The following is a 19,005-nucleotide window of genomic DNA, read 5'->3' on the forward strand; positions in this document are numbered from 1 at the left end:
TTTTATTATTATCCCTATTTTTTTTTTAAGGGAAGTAAGGAAATTTGTTGTTAGTTGCTGTCATGTCAGTTCTGACTCATGGTAATTCCATGTGTGCAGAATAGAATTGTTCCATAGAGTTTTTAAGGCTGTGACCTTTTGGAAGCAGATCACCAGGCCTGTCTTCTGAGGTGCCTCTGGGTGAGCTTGAACCACTAACTTTTTGGCTAGTAGTCAATTGCTTAACTGTTTGTGCCAGTCATGGAGGTTAAGTTACTTTCTCCAGGCTGCATAGCATGTAAACAGCAGAACCAAGATTCTTGAACTCAGGTCTCTCCAACTTCAAATTTGGTGATCTTCTCACTTTTTTATATATGGTTGTATTTCAGTCTGCACACATATGTGTAGTTATCACCCTGAATTTGCAAAGATCTTGACTATAATCCCTCATTTCTCCAATACACACTAGTTTAATTGATTTAATACCCTCAATGCTTCCTTGTGATCTGAAATAATTATGAATGGTCTTTCTGTGAAAGACTAATCCACTTCAAGAAAATAACTTTAGCAATAAAAAAAGAAAAAATCCAATGTAAGAACAGTTAATGTAGTACTTGTGTGTTGGGAATATTTTGAAGACTTTGTTAGATCATTATATAGCCAGTATTAATAGATTGTATGAGAATTGTTAACAGCTTTCAATTTGGTCGCCCAAAGTTTGGTTTATTCAACTAACTAAAAAAAACTAACATCCAATAATATGACCCTAGATGGAGGGGTGAACCAAGGATTCATTGTTGTTGTTGTTGGTTTTTCTGTTGAGTCAGTTCCGACTCATATGACCACATATGACAACATAGAACTGCCCATAGGGTTGTCTTGACTATAGTCTTTTTTGGAAGCAGATTACTAGGTCTAAGTGGGAGTATTTTTTCTGTAGGCAGAGGCATGGACTAGCAAACTTTCAGAGTGCCACTCAGAGCTCTGTGATTCTGGGTCTCCTTCAACCTGACAACAAGGCATCCTGAGCCAACTTTGATGTCAACTTCTGAGTCAGGCATCTCCACCACCAGTGGGCTGTCTAGCCCCACACATCTCTTCATCAGGACACGTAATCCCAAATGAGATGGAAAGTTTAAGGATGGGGTCCTGGAAATAAAGATTATTGGTGTAAGGCTGATCTTGTTTTTACCATTCTTCACTGTTTTCTCCAACTGTTGAGTAAAATTAGTGAAACTCAAAATCAGATAGCTTTTTATAGACCAAATTTGCAGCAGAGTGCTGAGAGCCCGATATTCATGTTTACTCTCAGACATATGCAAACTCTTCAGCTACACTTCTCCTAGCTTGAAAGTCAAAGCAAAGTCTAGTAAGAATGAGTCATTAAAAAAATCTCATGCCCTAACAGTGACCCTATTGAAAGAAGTGGTTCATCAAGCAGTACAAAATATAGGAGAAATCCAACAGTACAAGTTTTGACTGTAATGATTTTTTTTAAACAAAATAAGGGAAAACAGATTTTTTATTTCCATAGTATGATTTTTTTTCTAAGCTGCAAAGGAGTTTCACACTCATAAATGTGTTGCTTTTCTGCCAAAAGCAGAAACTATGAAAATTCTTATCTTTACATAGCTGGGCTTATCAGCTATCACAGAAACAAATGGAAAATTCAGATCCAAATTACTGAGCCCAGGAGGATGTTCATGGGCTGCCAAAGTTTCAGAAGCCAGGCCCTGTTCCAATACTAGATCCTAGAGCGTGTAGACAGTACACCTAATCGGAGCCCTGGTGGTACAATGGTTAAACACTCAGCTGCTAACCTACTGGTTGGTGTTTAAACCCATCCCGTGACTCTGTGGGAGAAATACCTGGTGATCTGCTCCTGTAAAGATTACACCCTAGAAAACCCTATGAGGCAGTTTTACTCTGTCACATGGGATTGCTGTGAGTTGAAAGTTGAATCTGTAGCACCTAACAACCTTCCCTACAATATGACTTCTACTGTAAGTGCTTCCTGTAATGGAGAGCTAGAGGACGGCAGTCCACAATTCCTTTCCCTTTCCGTTCATGCAATTTAATCATCTTTTCTACTTCATCTACATCTGAGAAGCATGTAGCTTTATGCTTATGACTTTGCCATTAGATTAAGAACAAAAAAACAAAAAACAGTTGCGGTGGAGCCAGGTCTGACTCATGGCAACCCCATGTGTTGCAGACTAGAACTGTTGTCCGTAGGGTTTTCATGGCTGCGGCCTTTTGGAAACAGAGCTGCAGGCTTCCTTCCAACGCACCTCTGGGTGGGTTTGAACTACCAGCCTTTTGGTTAGCAGCCAAGTGCTTATCCATTTGCACAACCCAGGAAGCCACCATCAAATTACCTGAGTTTCAATCCCTGCTGCAGTTACTAATTGTGACCTGGGCAAACTACTTAAGTTCCTTATCTGTGAAAAAAAATGAAAACAGTGCATTTCTCTCAAACTTGTTGAAAGATTAAATGAGATAATATGCATGAACTTCTTAGAGCAATGCCTGGTCCAGGGGAAGTTCTTTATAAATGTTTCCAAATTTTGTTGTAATTCTTATTCTTATTTGGTGAAACTATCAATTACAATGGCCTTCCCACCCTCCTATTGGCTAAGAGATGTCCAAGCGATATACAGTGGAACAGCCATACTCTCTCTCCCAGTGGGAGGAAGTTGATTGGTGTTGAATTGTTCATGTGTCTGTGCCCAAAGGTTCTGCTCATGGTTACCTTGCTAAGTAAGACCCCAGAGTTGTCCTGGTGCTTGTCCTGACCTTTCCCTGGTCATTCAGCTTTTCCTGCTTAAGCTACCTACAGCTGAGTCCTAATATAATTTCTTATGTGTCCTTAGAGTTGGCTCTTTATGCCAAAGACAAACTTTGGTTTCTTTGTACCACACTGAAAATTAAGGAACCTGAATTCATCGTATTCATGATTTCTAATTAAAAAGAATCAAAGAAATGCAAAAAAAAAGAAAGAAATGTGTGTGATATGTTTTATATTTGTCTCTCCTTGATTGTAGAAATATTGTGACACTGGCTTACATTGGCTGTGTCTTCATGATGTCATAATAACCAGTGGATCAGTGTAGTCCTCTAAAAGTAGCAATATTTTTATTTTTTTCACAAAAATGATTCAATTGGTCATTAAACAGCTCCTTTTTAAGTATTTCATTAAGACTAATGAGAATTATGCATAGAAATGACAGTGTAAGGCTTTGAGATGGAAGATCTTAAGCTCTAGTCTCAACCTTCTCTTTCTTCCTCCATCCTTATTTACTTCATTCATTCAAGTGCTACTATGAATTGTTCCTATTTGCCAGACCCTGTGTTAGGCATTGAAGATACAAAAAATACACAGGGCTAAATTAAAGTTGGTATTCCTTACACACACACACACACACACACACACACACACACACAGAGTAGATAATACAATGGAGTTTAGTTAAATTAATGTTCACATTACAGTGGGGTATATACACATTAATTAGAAAATTATTATACACCATAACAAATACTGTGATAAAAATATACACTAGGTGGTTTATTGGAGTAATTTTTCTTAAATGTAAATCTGATCTTAACACTTTTCTGTTCAAAACCCTGCATTTGCTACTTATTGCCCATGGGATAAAATCCAGACTCCTTAGCATGGCTTTATCTTTCCAGCCTCCTCTCCACTCATAATCCCTTAAGGACACTGAGCTCCAGTCCTTCTAGCCTGCTGGGTATGACCGTCATCCTTCTGATTCTGAAGACTTCTGAACTCGGTGTGACATACAGCAGGCTTAGGAGTCAGAGGCTGAATTGTAAATTAGTTCTGTCATGTACAAGCTATAAAAATTTGAGTGTTACTTAAACCCTCAAGCTTGACTTATAGGTCTTCTGTGTTATGGTTGTTGTTGTAAGGTGCCATCGAGTCAGTTCCTACTCATAGCAATCCTACATACAACAGAACGAAACACTGCCTGGTCCTGCACCATCCTCACAACCATTGCCATATTTGAGCCCATTGTTACAGCCACTGTGTCAAATGAAATACCACAAGTAAAATACCATGCATTTAACATGGTAGACACTAAATAAATACTAGTGCCCTTGCCTGACTGTCCACCATTCTTTCCTCTATATTCTCATAGAATCTTGTATATTATATTGTATGCCTAGTGGTGGGTATACCTTTATACACTCAGTGATTGATACAATGCAGGATTCATGGTTAGTATTTCATAAATATACTAACTTGCTATGGAGCCATGGAGGTGGGCTTTCTTACCAGGGATGGCAAACCAACTCCGAGCATGCATCCTACCAGTGCAGCAAGTCAGAATAAAGAGAGTTTGATTTACTCTTGAAAAAAATCACCAGCCCTCTGAGTCCAAGTATTTTAGGTGGGACTTCATGCACCCCGTGAGCCCTGGTGGTGCAATGCAAGATGTTGACAGTTTGAATCCATCATCAATTCTACGGGAGAAAAATGTGGCAGTCTGCTTCCATTTACAGGTTAAAAAAAAAAAAATTTTTTTTTTTTTTATACAGGTTACAGCCCTGGAAACCATTTGGGGGCAATTCTACTCTGTCTTGCAGGGTTGCTATGCGTCAGAACCAACTTGACAGCAGTGGGTTTGGTTTTTTGGTTTCATGCACCCCACCCCACTCCAGGGGTGGGTATGTACTCTATATTCTAAGTCTGGAAGTCAGTTCATTCAATCTCTGTTATTATTTCAAGGATAATCATGTGGCTGTATTGTGTTTTTACGCAAATAACACATGCCTTCTGCCTTTGTTTGCAGGCCACACCCTCCCCCCGCGAGGTATTTTCATAAATGTGCTAAGCTAATTTTATTATCTTGACATGTGGAAGAGGATTGGAATGGTAGTACTTATGAGGGTGTCTTGCAGAGGGTACATGTTATTTTCATAAAAATACAGTAGCTGGCCGATCAGAGAAAATCTTGAGATTCTTGCTAAAATTTTTATTTTGGGGGGGGGACACAATTCAATCCATAACACCTGGCAACCGGTTTCCCCTATTATGACCATAAATACATTAGTATATCTGTTAAAATTAATGAACCAATATCGATACATTATTACTAACCAAAGTTCATATTTTATTCAGATTTCCTTCGTTTTTACCTAGTGTCCCTTCTCTGTTTCAGGATCCATCCACCATACCACATTATATTTAGTAGTCATGTCTCCTTAGGCTACTCTTGACAGTGACAGTTTCTCACACTTTCCTTGTTTTTGATGATCTTGACAGTTTTGAGGAATACTGGCCACATATTTGTAGACTGTCACTCAGTTGGGATTTGTCTGATGTTTTTCTTTCTCATGATTAGATTGGGGTTATGGGCTTGGGGGAGGAAGCCCACACGGGTAGAGTGCCATCACATATTACTAAGGATTCATACTATCAACATGACTTATCTCTGTTGATGTTGTTCTTATTCATCTGGATGAGGTTGTGTTTGTCTGGTTTCTCCACTGTAAAGTTACTCTTTTTCCCCATTTCTATACTGTACTCTTTGGAAGGCAATCACTAGGCACAGCCCTCACTTCAGGAAGGGAGAGTTATGCTTCACCTTCTTGAAGACTGAGTATCTGCACGAATTATTTAGAATTCATCTGCTTGGGAGACTTTTCTGTTCTTTGTCATTTCTCTCTGGTGGGTCCAAGAAAAGTCACTGGTTTTCAGTTTGTTTAGCTTTTTCTTGGAAAAAAAAAAATTTTTTTTTTTTTTTTTTTTAAGGATGCGAGTGACAACTTGCAAGCTCTTTACATGCGAGAGTTGAAACTGGAAGAACTTCTTAAAAAAAAAAAAACTTTTCCGTGGAGTTGATTATGGCTCATAGTGACCCTATAGGACAGATTAGAACTGCCCCATAGGGTTTCCAAGGAGCGGCTGGTGGATTCGAACTACTGACCTTTTGGTTAGCAGCCGAACGCTTAACCACTGTGCCAACAGGGCTCCAGAAGAGCTTCTAGTATATTCTTATTTATATACTGTTAGTAAATTGTTTGGAAAAAAAGAAGTATATAACATTAGAAGGTTGGAAAAGGAGGGGATTTCATTTAGAGATAAGAAAGTTAATGCATAGTGATAGCACATGAGCTGTACAAGGTAAATTTATGTTTAAGATAAAATGTTTAATCTATTAAATTTAACAATATATTATTTATTGTTTTTCTGATTTTATATGTGAGACCTTCATTTCAGAAACAAAGTTGCATTTTTAATTTCAGCCTCAAAAATGTGCATACATATGCAAAGTATATGCTGTCCTTTATTTATTAAACTCACTGATGCTTTCCAGGTGTTTGTTTTATACCAGGGGGCTGTTGTTATTATTTAAGATGATAACATTTTGATGTTTTGATCTCGAAAAGCTACAATATTTAAAGTGTTCAAAAATGTTAAAGTAATACATGGAAAAAAAAAAGGCAGTGTTTTGAAAGGCTTATCATTTAAAATGCTCACAAAAACTAGATTAAAATTGCCATGGAGGACTGAGAAGGGCAACACCAAATTTAGAGCTCTAGCTGTAAATGAGTGTTTAAAGATCCTTATGGGGGGAAAAAAAAAGCAGCACCAGTTTTAGGACGTACAAATCCTGATTACCCAAGAAAATTAATTTAAATTTTTATCATTAAGCAAATATATCAAATAGCCGCTTTTTGTCTGTACTCAGAAAGTATTTTTCAAGGAAGAGTTGAAAGTGGTAAGAAAAAACGTAAATGATCTTCATCTAGCACAACTGAACTAGTGAAAAAAAAACCTATCTGAAAATCCTGTCTACCATTTGTTGAATTCTTACTATGTGCTAGGTACTGGGCTAACTTCTTTCCATATATCCTCTCACTTAATCTGTGAAATAGCCCAACACTCAGTATCTGAAATTTAAAGAATTTGGTTGCCATTTCCATAGTCTGTCCTGAGCCCTTTTCTTTCTCATTGTAGACATCCTCTGGGAGAACTCATCCACTTCCAGAACCTCAATCACTGTGTGCTGATAGGTCCCATGCATACATCTCAAGCCCACCCTTCTCTCTTGAGCTTTCTGGACTCATGTGGTACTCCTGATTACTAGCTGCCTTCACTTATTCCACAGCCTCCTCTAATTTCAACATGTCAAAAGGAGCACTCTTCACACCATGCTTTTTTCCCATGTTCTCTCTTGCAGTGAATGGTGATACAATGCATCTGGTTGCTCAGTCCTGGAAAGCAGGTGTTGTCCTGGAATAATCACTCCTTCAAGAGCTACCATTGCTAACCAAAAGGTTGGCAGTTTGAATCCACCATCTGTTCCTTGGAAACTCTATGGGGCAATTCTGCTCTTGCTATGAGTTGGAATCGACTCAATGGCAATGAGTTTGGGTTCTCACTCACCACTTCCAACTGATCACCAATTCCTGTTCAGTCTGTTTCTCAGATTGTAAATCTATCTACTTCTCTTTGTTCTCACTGCCACCACCAAAATTCCCCCAGTGCAGTGGATTACTGCCCTGTCTTCTTAACAGGCCCTCTCGTCTAGCAGATACCTCACTACTCAATTCTACTTCTTGCAGCCACAGTAAGCTTTCTAAAATTTACATCTGATTCTGTCACTGCCTTAAGAAAATTACCAATGACTCCTGAGTTCTCTTAAGATAAAATCAAAACTCTTTACTGTGACTTTCAAGCTTTTTTTCATGATGTTGCCTCTGAGTATCTAATCCTCTGGCCTCTCTTCCTTTCCTCTCAAAACATGCTTTTCAAAACATGCTTTTGACTGGGCATTACTGATTTTTTATTTCAGCTCCCCAATTCATACTCACTCTTGCCTCTTGGCTTTGTAGTTGGCAATCCCTCTACCTGGAATACGCCCCTTTGCAGATATTTGTTCGTTAGCCTCTATTTTTCATTTGTGTCTCAGCTACAGTATCACTTCTTCTGGGAATCCTTCCCTTCACCCTTAAATTTGGCTTAGTTTTTGTTTCTGTGTGCTCCTATCACCACTGTCTCCTAGAATTACCCTTATCACATTGCACATGGCTGTTCATTTCCTATACCCAATCAAATCCACTGCTGTCCAGTCGATTCCGACTCATAGTGACCCCCAAAGTTTTCCAAAGCTGTAAATCTCTATGGAAGCAACTGCCACATCTTTCTCCTGTGGAGCCTTTGGTGGTTTCTAACCACAGACCTTCTGGTTAGCAGTTGATCACTTTAACCACTGCGCCACCACTGCTGCTTTCATTTCCTATATCCTCTATCATAATTGTAAGATCCATAGGGCTTGCCTACCTGTATTCTTAGCACAAAGCACAGTGTTTGGCACATAGCACCCAAAACCCATTGCCATCGAATTGATTCCGACTCATAGTGACCCTACAGGACAGAGTAGAACTGCCCCACGAGTTTCCAAGGAGCATCTGGTGGATTTGAACTGCTGAACTTTTGGTTAGCAGCCATAGCTCTTAATCAGTATGCCACCAGGGCTTCCATGGTACATATTAGGATCTTGATAAATATTTGATGAAAGAATTGATGAAAGTGCCGTACTAGCAAATGAAAAATCCATTTTCAAAAGTCAAATTTTTCTTTATTCTAGGACTGTTCTCTAAGCAACTGCATTCTTTTGCCTTCATCTCAAAAAATTAGTAGCATTTGGAGTAGAAGGCCAGGAAATTTTAAAATAGAGGAGAGAGGGGCCAACTATGCTCAGGACAAACTCAGGCAAAGCATCAATTCAAACACAAAAAGCTGAAAAACCTGTGCCCTTTGGTGGTGAAAGTTAAAATTTATTACCATAGGATATCAGACTTCACAAGATTCAACAATTCTGGGAGCCAAGCCAGTGTAAATCAAGGCTTCGCTCTGTTGTTCCATTTCAAAAGAAAAGATCCGCGGGAAAATTGAAGTTAAAATATTTTTAATAAAAAATTTACAATTGACTCATTAATGCAGAACCACCCTAGAGGGATATTTTTTCTCTCTTGAAATATTCTAGTAACTCCTTGCAACTGCTCATTTAAAAGCATGGCAGCCTGGAGTGAAAACTTTCAGGAGTCCTGCATGTGGTAAAAGTAGGCTTTCAAAACACGCTTTACATTCTCCCAGCCGGCAGGACTGTAATTCAATGCCTTCTTTTCTTTTTTTTTTTTATTGAGAGCTTAAAAAAAAAAAAAAGCCTTCAGCCCCAGAGAATCAGGAGGGTGCTTGTTAGTCAATGCTTCTATTTAATAGTAGGTACATTGTTTATTTAAGATCACTTACTTACAATAATTATAAAGAAGTATTACAGAGGCCCACCCCATCCACAGGGTGCACAGGCAAGCAGCCTTCTCTAATACCCTGCTTCAGCTCACCTAAGAACCATTAAATGTTCACCAAAGAAAACATGTCATCGTGAATATGTATTTATTACATTCATTGCAGACCACAGAGGTAGAGATGGAAATGGTGGAATGGTTTCTCTTTTTCTGTCTTTGAAAAAAAAATAGATGAAAAAGTCTCTCTCTCTCTCTTTGACCTAGACCTAGACCTGATTTGTGTCCAGTTCCCTAACGTGGCAATATATTGTTCATCAGAGTAGAGGAGATGCACAGTAGAAATACTATACTAAGTATAACCTGGGATATACATTTCCCACTAATGGGACGTGGAATCATGAGGTTACATGAGGCTAAATTTAAAAATAATCATTTGAAACATGACACTAAAATAACCCGTGCAAAAACAGAAATGCACAATTGGACAATTGGTGAGCTTGGTGGACTAAACTTTTGTTTTGTGATAGGTCATCATGGTGTTGGAAAGGCTGGGCTGGGCCGGGGATCAGGAATTCATTCTATGCTTCATCAAGGTCTGGATTCGCTACCACCGCGAAGGCTATGTCTGTCTGCCCAGTTAACTGTTGACAAGGTTAATTGGAAGATTGATTTAATGTACCTATTAAGTTAAAAAGCAGAATGAAACAAAATTTTAAAACTCTTAAGAATCAATTATGGTGGCTCAGTAGTTAAGAGTTCGGCGGCAAACCAAAAGTTTGGCAGTTCAAATCCACCAGCTTCTTGGAAACCCTATGGGGCAGTTCTACCCTGTCCCATAGGGTCGCTATGAGTCGGAATTGACTCTTTGGCAACAGGTCTTAGGGATTGTTATATTTGTATTTTGCAGTAAAGATTTTTTAAAATGTTACAGATTTTAGTGCCTTATCTGAAAAAATTAAGTAATTCAGTGATTAGGCCTATCCTGTCCTCTGTAGTAATACTTCTCAAACCTTAGTGTAAGGAGGAAGTGCACCGGTTGTGAAAAATCCAGACTTTTTGCCTGCCTACCCTTCCTAACCCTCTATTATGAGATTCTGATTCGCTGGTGGTTGTGTGACATCAAGTCAATTTCGACTCAGTGTCCCCAGGTGACAGAGTAGAGCTGCCCCCATAGGATTTTCTAGTCTGTAATCTTTACAGGAGCAGGTCACCAGATCTTTCTCCCATGGAGCCACTAGGTGGGTTCAAACTGCCAACCTTTTGGTTAGCAACTGAGCGCTTAACTGTTGCACCACCAGGGCTTCTCGATTCTCTGGTAGGGCCCAGGAATCTGTATTTTTACAGAATTCTAGGTGGTCTGTGGGCTATCTGATTTTTTTTAAATGCTGTAAATGAGGCTTGAAGAGTCAGTCCTGTTGAACAACACTTTCTTCTACTCAAAGGCAAACTCAGCTATGTTCAGTAGAGTGTTGTTGGGTAGAAACAGACTATAGGAGCTTTGTGATCCTGGGACTGTTCCTTCCTCCTTTAGACCTCAGTTTCCCCATTGTAAAGGAGACAGTTGTATCCAGCACTCCCAGTCATTGGGAAGCTCACTGAGATCACTGACAAACCGGCTCCTGGCACAGCGAGGGTGCTTTCTTCTGCCTCCTGTCCACTCATTCTCTAGATTTGCTGATTTGTGTCTTGAACCAAACTCTTACTTTTGCCTGTTGTTAATATGTTTCTTCTATTTATACTTATCCAGATTACACCTATTATTCAAAGACTGGCTCAAATGCTACTAAAACCTCTCATACCCCAAATGAAAGGAATCTTGCTACAACCCCCATACATTTCAAGCTGTGCATCTTACTGCATTTACTGTGCTGCGCTGTGCAGCATACTTATGCCTGTGTCTGTACACCTTATCCTTTTTATTAAGACTCCCTGATTGTGTTTCAGTTTGCCATCCCATAATAAGTAGACTGTGTTTGGTTTAAAAAGTGCTTATTTGTTTAAAGAGTAAAGAAATGAATGCAGTTTGTTGGACTGTAATAACACTTCTGATATCCACACGTGAGCATTCTTTCAGTCGATATATATATTTTGAACATCTAGTCTTTGTCCTTTAATTTGCTAGGTCCTGTGTATGTCTGGCACCATGAAGGAAAAATATAATTGACTCTGTGTTGGGTTCTTTTTTGGTTGAGTGAATATCTTTTTGAGTTGACCAGTGCTTGTTAAATGTTTTGTCTAGTAAATAAGTGAACACCTAAGTGCCTAAAACCACATAGATTTATATTTCATCAGGGCGCATATGTCTGCATTCTGCATACTACAGAGATGTAATGGATTATTTCCTTTTTGCACCTTGTTCTTGCTTTCCGAGTATCTGTGTGTGCATGCACAGATACACAGGCACAAGCATTTGGGCAAGGTTTTACAATGGAAAGACCAATGTAAAAAGTTGAAATGATTTGCTTCTCTTCTGTTTCTTCTTACCATTTCAGATGATGGAAAATTGTCCTTTGAGGAATTCAAAGCGTATTTTGCAGATGGAGTGTTGAGTGGAGAAGAATTACATGAGCTCTTCCATACCATCGATACGCATAACACCAAGTAGGAGTTTCTTTATCACTGGGTTCTGTAAATGAGGTAGAGAGTGAGCACACAAGAGTGCGTATGCTGAAGGAGAAAAGGAGGAAAGATACAGAGTGTACACCTTATAATGCTCAGCTATATTTAATTCTGACACCTTCTCTAATAAGTGAAATGCTCTGAAAAACTGAACTTTGAATTGGAAAACAATGATCTGTTTTTCCTCAAGTAGTTTTGGACTGTGCCTTTCTGCAGAATGTATAAAAATTGTAGATTGTAAATAATTCAAATTCTATCATTAATAAGAAAGTAGATTGTTGACTTGTTGCTTAGGCATCATATGAATTTGCTTCATTTAAAAATTGTTCTTAGGCCATTCTTATATTGTTATTAGGTGCCGTTGAGTCAGTTCTGACTCAGAGCGACCCTATATAGAACAGAACAAAGTATATATTCTTATATTAGCAGAATGAGATGGGGAATTACAGCAGTTATCTGGACAATTCAGATGCGCTGAACTCCAAATCACTGTACCTGAGAGATACAGGTAATGCAGAAGGACACAGAATTTTACTCTGAATAATCAGGGTATGCAGCATCCATCTATTTTATTTAACCTACATAGATCTATCTTTTGCATTAGTATGGCTTTTACGATGACTATTTATATTCTCGTGTGCTTGAAAATACAAAATAATGAGATATTTAGCATATAGAACAACAGAAATGTGCTGCTTGATTTGGGTAATTGAGCCAAATCCATTATTTGTGACAGTTGTGATTACAGAAAATATGATGTGAAAGCATCATTGTAACCATGTTCTAAGACCCATCTGTCAGTCTGCTGCTTGGAACAATTGCTATCTTGCTTTAGGCAAAGTGTTGCAATGTTTCAGGCAGTGAGTCGCGCCAGGTAAATGCTCTTGGGCTACGCCAATGTACAGATATTTTGTTAAGGCAAACTAATACGAAAAATTAAAAGATTAAATTTACTTTACTCAAGCAGCTGAATATTTTGAAAACAATTGGTTTTGTAAGTTTCTTGACTTCCATTGGAGTTTCAAATTCCCTTTGAAATGGCTTAAGTTTTTTGTTGTTAGAAAGAGTATTGGCGGGTCACTGGATCAGTTTGATTCTTTTCAACAAATACAGCATACTATCAAGCCCATAGTACTTATTGGTGATACAACATAGAACCTGCTTGTAGTTTAGGGGAGAAATAGACCTAGTCGTTGATAATTTCAATACAGTATCATACATGTTATGGTTGAGACATGTATGAAATACTCTGGAATCACAAGGGAGGGAATCTTCACTCAGTTTGCTGGGTTCAGGGAATGTTCTCATGATTGTGTGGCCAGGAGCTAAGTCTTTATGGGAGAGTAGAAAGGGATAGAATATTACAGTCAGAGGGAACAGTATGAGAAAAAGCCTGAAGGTACGGTGTACCATGAGTAAATGAGAGTGACAAATATTTTTGTGTGACCAAAGTGTCAACTGTAAGGTGGGGAGTAGGGAAGATGAAACTGGAGAAGAAAAATGGGACAAACAAGAAGGAATTTGCATTCTGAGATTTCAGAAGTGCCTCATCTTTACCCTGTAGGTTGGTGAGTATTATTAAAGAACTTTAGGGAGGAATGACAGCTTTGTAGGTCATTGTGACTCCTGTGTGTCAGCAACAGTACGTGTTTTCTGATCATAATGCTGTTTGACTTAATTTGGGGCTAAAGATAGAAACTTCTTAACGATATTCATAAAATTCCTGTCCGAAAAAAATTAAAAGGATGTCAATGGTCAATGAATTAAAAAAGGTTAATCCAATCATTGGAACAGAAATTTTCGAGCTATATCTCAAGCAAGTGATGACTTTTATATGATCCAAATTTTAATTATTTTAGCAATTGTCACTATATATGCCTATTAATTTTTCCCCTTCCACACACCTTCTAAGAACATCTACTCTTCTCCCAAATGCTGCCATGGCCCAACATCCCCAACCCCTTTAGTGCAGTCATAGGTAGAAGCTTGATTGCAGGAGCCAATCCATAGCCTGGACTAAGCCAGTCAGACTCACTGTCTTCAGTTAATCGCCGACCATGACAGTCAGAGTCCACAGACATCTGTTGTGGAGGCCCCCATGGCTGCTTGGAAACCTGGCCATTCAACCTCATCTTGGATTCCATTAAATCAAAAACCAGTTGTCATTGAGTCAATTCCCACTCATGGCGACCCCATATGTGTCAGAGGAGAACGTGCGCCACAGGGTTTTCAGTGGTTGATTTTTCTAAAGTAGACTGCCTTTCTTCCAAGGCACCTCTGGCTGGACTAACCAAACTTTTTGGTTAGCAGCCAAGTATGCTAATCTTCTGCACCACCCAGGGACTATTCCATTAAATAAGTATTTGATTGTTACAGTGAATTTTCTGGAGCTGATTTGAGATTCTGTTTCTTGGGACAGAGTGTTCTAAGATAGTATTAACTCAGTTTATCCCTACTATTTCTTGAAATCCAAGTCTTTTTGCTACAAACATTATATTTTACTGTTTGAAAAGCGACATACATATTCACTTCAAAAATATTTAGAGAAAAAAGGAAAATACTGAAAACAGATCTTGCTGGTTAGATTTTCCCCTTTTGTCTCTTGAAGAATATTCTTAAAATATCATGCTCTATTTTTATCATAAGAAACAAATATCGTTTGGAAATTTAATTAGAGCTTGTGCCTTTAGTGAAACATAATTAAGATGGTTTTAAATGTAAAAATTAACTAAATTGTTCTTTGTGAAATGACCTAAAAAATTCAGAGAAACCTACAGACTTTCAGAAGTCATGTTTTATAGGCAGCTTTTAAATGAACAAACTATAAATGTAGAGCTGTGCAATGATTTAAAAAAAAAAAGTTTCAACAAATAAAATATCAATCTATCTGTCTGTATATCTATGTACCTATCTTTCTACCTATCCAGCTTCCTACCTATCTGTCTATATCTAAGGAGCCCAGTGGTTAAGCGCTCAGCTGCTAACTGAAAGGTCAGCAGTTTGAAGGCACCAGTCACTCTGCAGGAGAAAAGATGTGGTAGTCCGCTTCTGCAAAGATTACAGCCTTGGAAACCCTGTGGAGCAGTTCTTCTCAGTCCTGTAGGGTCACTATGAGTTAGCATCAACTTGACAGCAGTGAATTTTGTTTGTTTCTTTGATCGCTCTCTCTCTCTCTCTATCCGTCTATCTGTCTATCCCCATCTGTCTATCTATATCGACCCCTCCATGCACATTTAGGTAGAAGTCTTAATTTCCAAAACTAATATTCCTGCTTTTTTCCTTCATTTATTTCTTTTATTTTTCATTCATTCATTTATTTACTCTTTCATTTTTTAAAAAAATCAATATGTTCATTTCTTTCCCACTGAGAAATTATCTTGAGGACTTCACTGCAGTTCTTACTGTGCCCTGGAGTCACTTCGATCTTTACAGTCAAATGGCTTCTAATGGGTGCAGATGAACGCTTACAAATAAACAAATCCCAAAAATATCCAATTTCATAAGAATTTACACTTTTGAAACTATGCACAGGTTTCTGTCATGAATACTACTAAGGTTGGAAGTATTTCAGGTCTGAATCATAGAAAATATTTTTGTTGTATTTCTAACCTAAACCATTAACCACATTTCCCTCCACGTTAATGAAGAGATCTAAGGAGGTATGAGCGCCCGTCACTGCACAGGCACAAGGTTAAAGTCAAAGCTAGGTATAATCTCATTCTAATGTTAATTTCATGAATCATTTTGCTTGTTGGATACCATGTGATAATTCTTTACAGCTGGAAGATTTCATTGGGTGCAAAGACTTTGAAAGTGAAAAGAACCCTGAGTAAGAGTAGTGGACATTTAAAGGCATAGGAAGCTTAACTTTCCATCACCCTTTTTTTTTTTTTAAATCTTTTCTCATTATATTTGGAAAGTTTTCATGAGTTCTTCTTTGATAGAGTAACTGATTGAGTGTGGAACAATTAATAGGTTTGTTTCTGTGGTGGGTACTTGGGGTATGGATATGGCGAAGAGAAGAAGGCCAAAGTGAATTTTTTTTTTTTTTTTTTTTTTACAACTGAGCAAAATATTGTTGAAAAATTTCACACTCTGAAGCTTTAAGGGAAGTGCAAACAAACTCATAATCATTCTGAAGAATGTCATGTCCGCCTTACTAAGACTTTGCTGATTTCATAGATCTCTGTCAAGCCTCGTTTTAACTGTCTTCTTTCTGGGTCAAATATACCTAATCTTTGTTTTCCTTTTGTGCTGTTAATCTCTCAGTAATTTTAGCTCACCTTAATGCGTCTCTTCCTGCTGCAGTAAAACTTTTTTAAGCACATTTTTCCCTCAAATTTTGTAAATGTTAATGTTCAAAACAGGATACTTAAATCCCTTAAAGATTAAACTTGGAAAAAATATATAAGCGAAAGCTAATCTGCAGCTTTGTTAGCTCACAAATTGGGACCACCACACCAATTAAAGAACAGGAATAGGTAGAAGAAAGATCACTAGGTCAAGAGGAAAGTTCCATGTTATTGAAAGTACTCTTCATTCATCAGAAAGCCAGCTTGCCTGTGTTTCGTAGTAAGAGGAAAACATGAAAAGTTAGCATAAATCCTTGCAGTGCTGACCACAACACACAAACCAAATCCTTTGCCGTTGAGTTGATTTTGACTCATAGTGACCTATGTGTGTAGAGTAGAACTGCATTCCACAGGGTTTCCAAGGCTGCCACCTTTCAGAAGCAAATTGCCAGGCATTTTTTCCAAGCTCCCCTGGGTGGGTTCAAAGGGCCCATCTTTTAGTTAGTAGACAAGCACTTAATCATTTGTGCCACCCAAGGACTTTTGAACCACAGCAGGCTCCTCTGGAGACCACAGACAGCTCTGCTAGTATACTGCACTTTGGAGTCTCAGACTGTCAGGGTAGACCAAATTGTACACTAGATGGAAGCTTGATTCCTGGGACAGAGAGTGAACATACAGAAAAGATTCTTAGGGCCCTCAGACAGGGACCTTTGACTAAGGATGAATGGCTCATGTCTTTAGAGCAAGTGTTTCCTATTACAGGCTCAGGGAATTTTTGGGCATCGAGCCCTGGAACTTCCATACACACACACACACACAAAATTGCCGTCGAGTTGATTCTGACTTGTTAAATCACTGAAGCACACCCAAAGTGACAGGACTATCACCACCCACTAAAAGAGCATGGTCCTGAGCTGAAATTTCTCCCTCTAATCTTCCACTGACTTTTCTTAGTTCCGCTCCTTAGGTCCATGGAGAATCAGAATATTTTTTTATCTGTATGACAAGTCTTCCTAACATTTGAATACAGTTCTTGTGCAGTACTGATGAGCTAAACTTCCATAATAATTGGAGAGTAATGATATCAACAGGTCCGTTCCAGGTGGAAGAATTTTGCCACTTCTGGAACTGAAAAACTTGCTCATCCATTTTGTGCATGACAGTGAAATTCTAAAGCTGGATGAGGTGGTTGATGAAGCCACTTTCCCTGGGGTTATCATCACACTGCTTAAGCAGACACATTTTACAGGCAGTTGATAAAGAAGGGTGTCCCAGGGTGGTACGAACAGTTAACGCCCTACACTGCTAGGTGAAAGATTGGAGGTATGAGTCTACTTAGAGGTGCCTTGGAAGAGAGGCCTGGTGATCTACTTCTGAAAAATCAACGATTGAAAACCTTATGGAGCACAGTTCTACTCTGACACACATGGGTTCACCATGAGTTGGAGTCAACTGGACAGCAACTGATAAGGTCAAGAAGGCAAGATCAATACCCACGGAAAAACCAGGGTTCGATCTGAAGAGCATATAGCTCACCCTGAACTGCATTGTGACCTAGAAAGTTCATTGCAATTCCAGGAGTGGGCAAAAGTGATCTCACTCCCTATTATTAAAATATCCTGTATCATTTTCAACTAGAAGTGAAGGCTTAAAAAGCAGCAACAACTTAAGTGTCTGCAAAATAGGGCAAAAAAACCCGGGTTTTAGGCTAAGCAAGCATGGCATGACTGAGAGAGGTGCACAGGCGAGAGATTAGAGAAGAGAGAGATGGTATAGCTATATGTCAAGACAGCAATGTGAAAGTCCAAGTCCAGAGAATATCAGGCTACAATGGAATAGGCAGCCTAGATGTGGCAGTGTTGGGGTTCAGCAAAACAGCTGGGGCAAAGGAGCCCTGGCAGAAATTTTAGGGATTTATAAGGGAGGGAATTTCAAGGAGATTTTTTCCAAGAGTCATGGAAAGGGCTTATCCTTAGTTACAATTTCTGAAAAATTTGGTTGCAATTTTCTTTGACAAAGACTGTATTCAAGTCATATTTTGTGTGAAGGCAGAAAGTGTTTAATTTCTAGATGAAATATTTAGTTCCTAAAGGAAACATTTAATTTCTAAAGGAAAAGGGAAATTCATCTATTGAATGACTGTGTACCAGGTACCTACTAGTAGCATCTTATTCATCTTCACAAAAGCTAAGTAAGAGAGTATTATTATTATTCATATCCTATGCTTAAGGAATCTGAGATACAGAAGGTTCAGTAACTTGCCCAAGGTTACACAGATAGTATGTGTCAGGGGCTGGGATTGTCTTAGCCTAAAAAACGAAAACTCAGATTTTCCATTCTGTCATGCCACCTCAGTAAATTTTCAGATTTTTAGCTGTCTGTTTTGCATATTGCATATTTCAAGTCAGTTTTTCAGATCACGTTCAGGTATTTTATTCTTGATGGTTGATTCTCTCTAGCAGTGGAATATATTTGGATATAGAGTATCGTTGAGGTAATTGCTTTAATTGCTGCCTTTACCTCTTCCTTTTTTATATCCATTATGTTGGCTTTTTAGTGTGGGAGTTGCTACACTCTAGAAATGTTATTCTTTTATTCTGTGGGCGTTATTTCCATTCTTTGCTCAATTTCCCTCTCTCCATCCTACCCTGATATCTGGAATTCATCTCCTACTTTTGGACTTTACCTTACCTGTCTCCATTCCATCGCTTTGCACTTGCCTTATTTTCTCCATTGTTCTTCAGAGTGCCCACGCAACTTGACTGTTTCCTTTAATCATTTGTACGCAAGGCCTGTGCTTTCAAACCTTTTATAGATCTTTTAATTTTTT

At 38.5% G+C, this 19,005-nt stretch overlaps 1 protein-coding gene across 1 annotated transcript in view; it reads left to right on the forward strand.

The window, feature by feature from the left end:
• Positions 1–19,005, forward strand: part of NECAB1 (N-terminal EF-hand calcium binding protein 1) — a 162,530-nt gene that overhangs the window by 14,293 nt on the left and 129,232 nt on the right. The window contains exon 3 of the mRNA XM_003408247.4: positions 11,754–11,862. Coding sequence (XP_003408295.1) covers positions 11,754–11,862 — 109 coding nt within the window. The remainder of the gene's footprint in view (positions 1–11,753; positions 11,863–19,005) is intronic.

Source organism: Loxodonta africana, chromosome 14, assembly GCF_030014295.1.
Source record: "Loxodonta africana isolate mLoxAfr1 chromosome 14, mLoxAfr1.hap2, whole genome shotgun sequence".
NCBI lineage: Eukaryota > Metazoa > Chordata > Mammalia > Proboscidea > Elephantidae > Loxodonta > Loxodonta africana.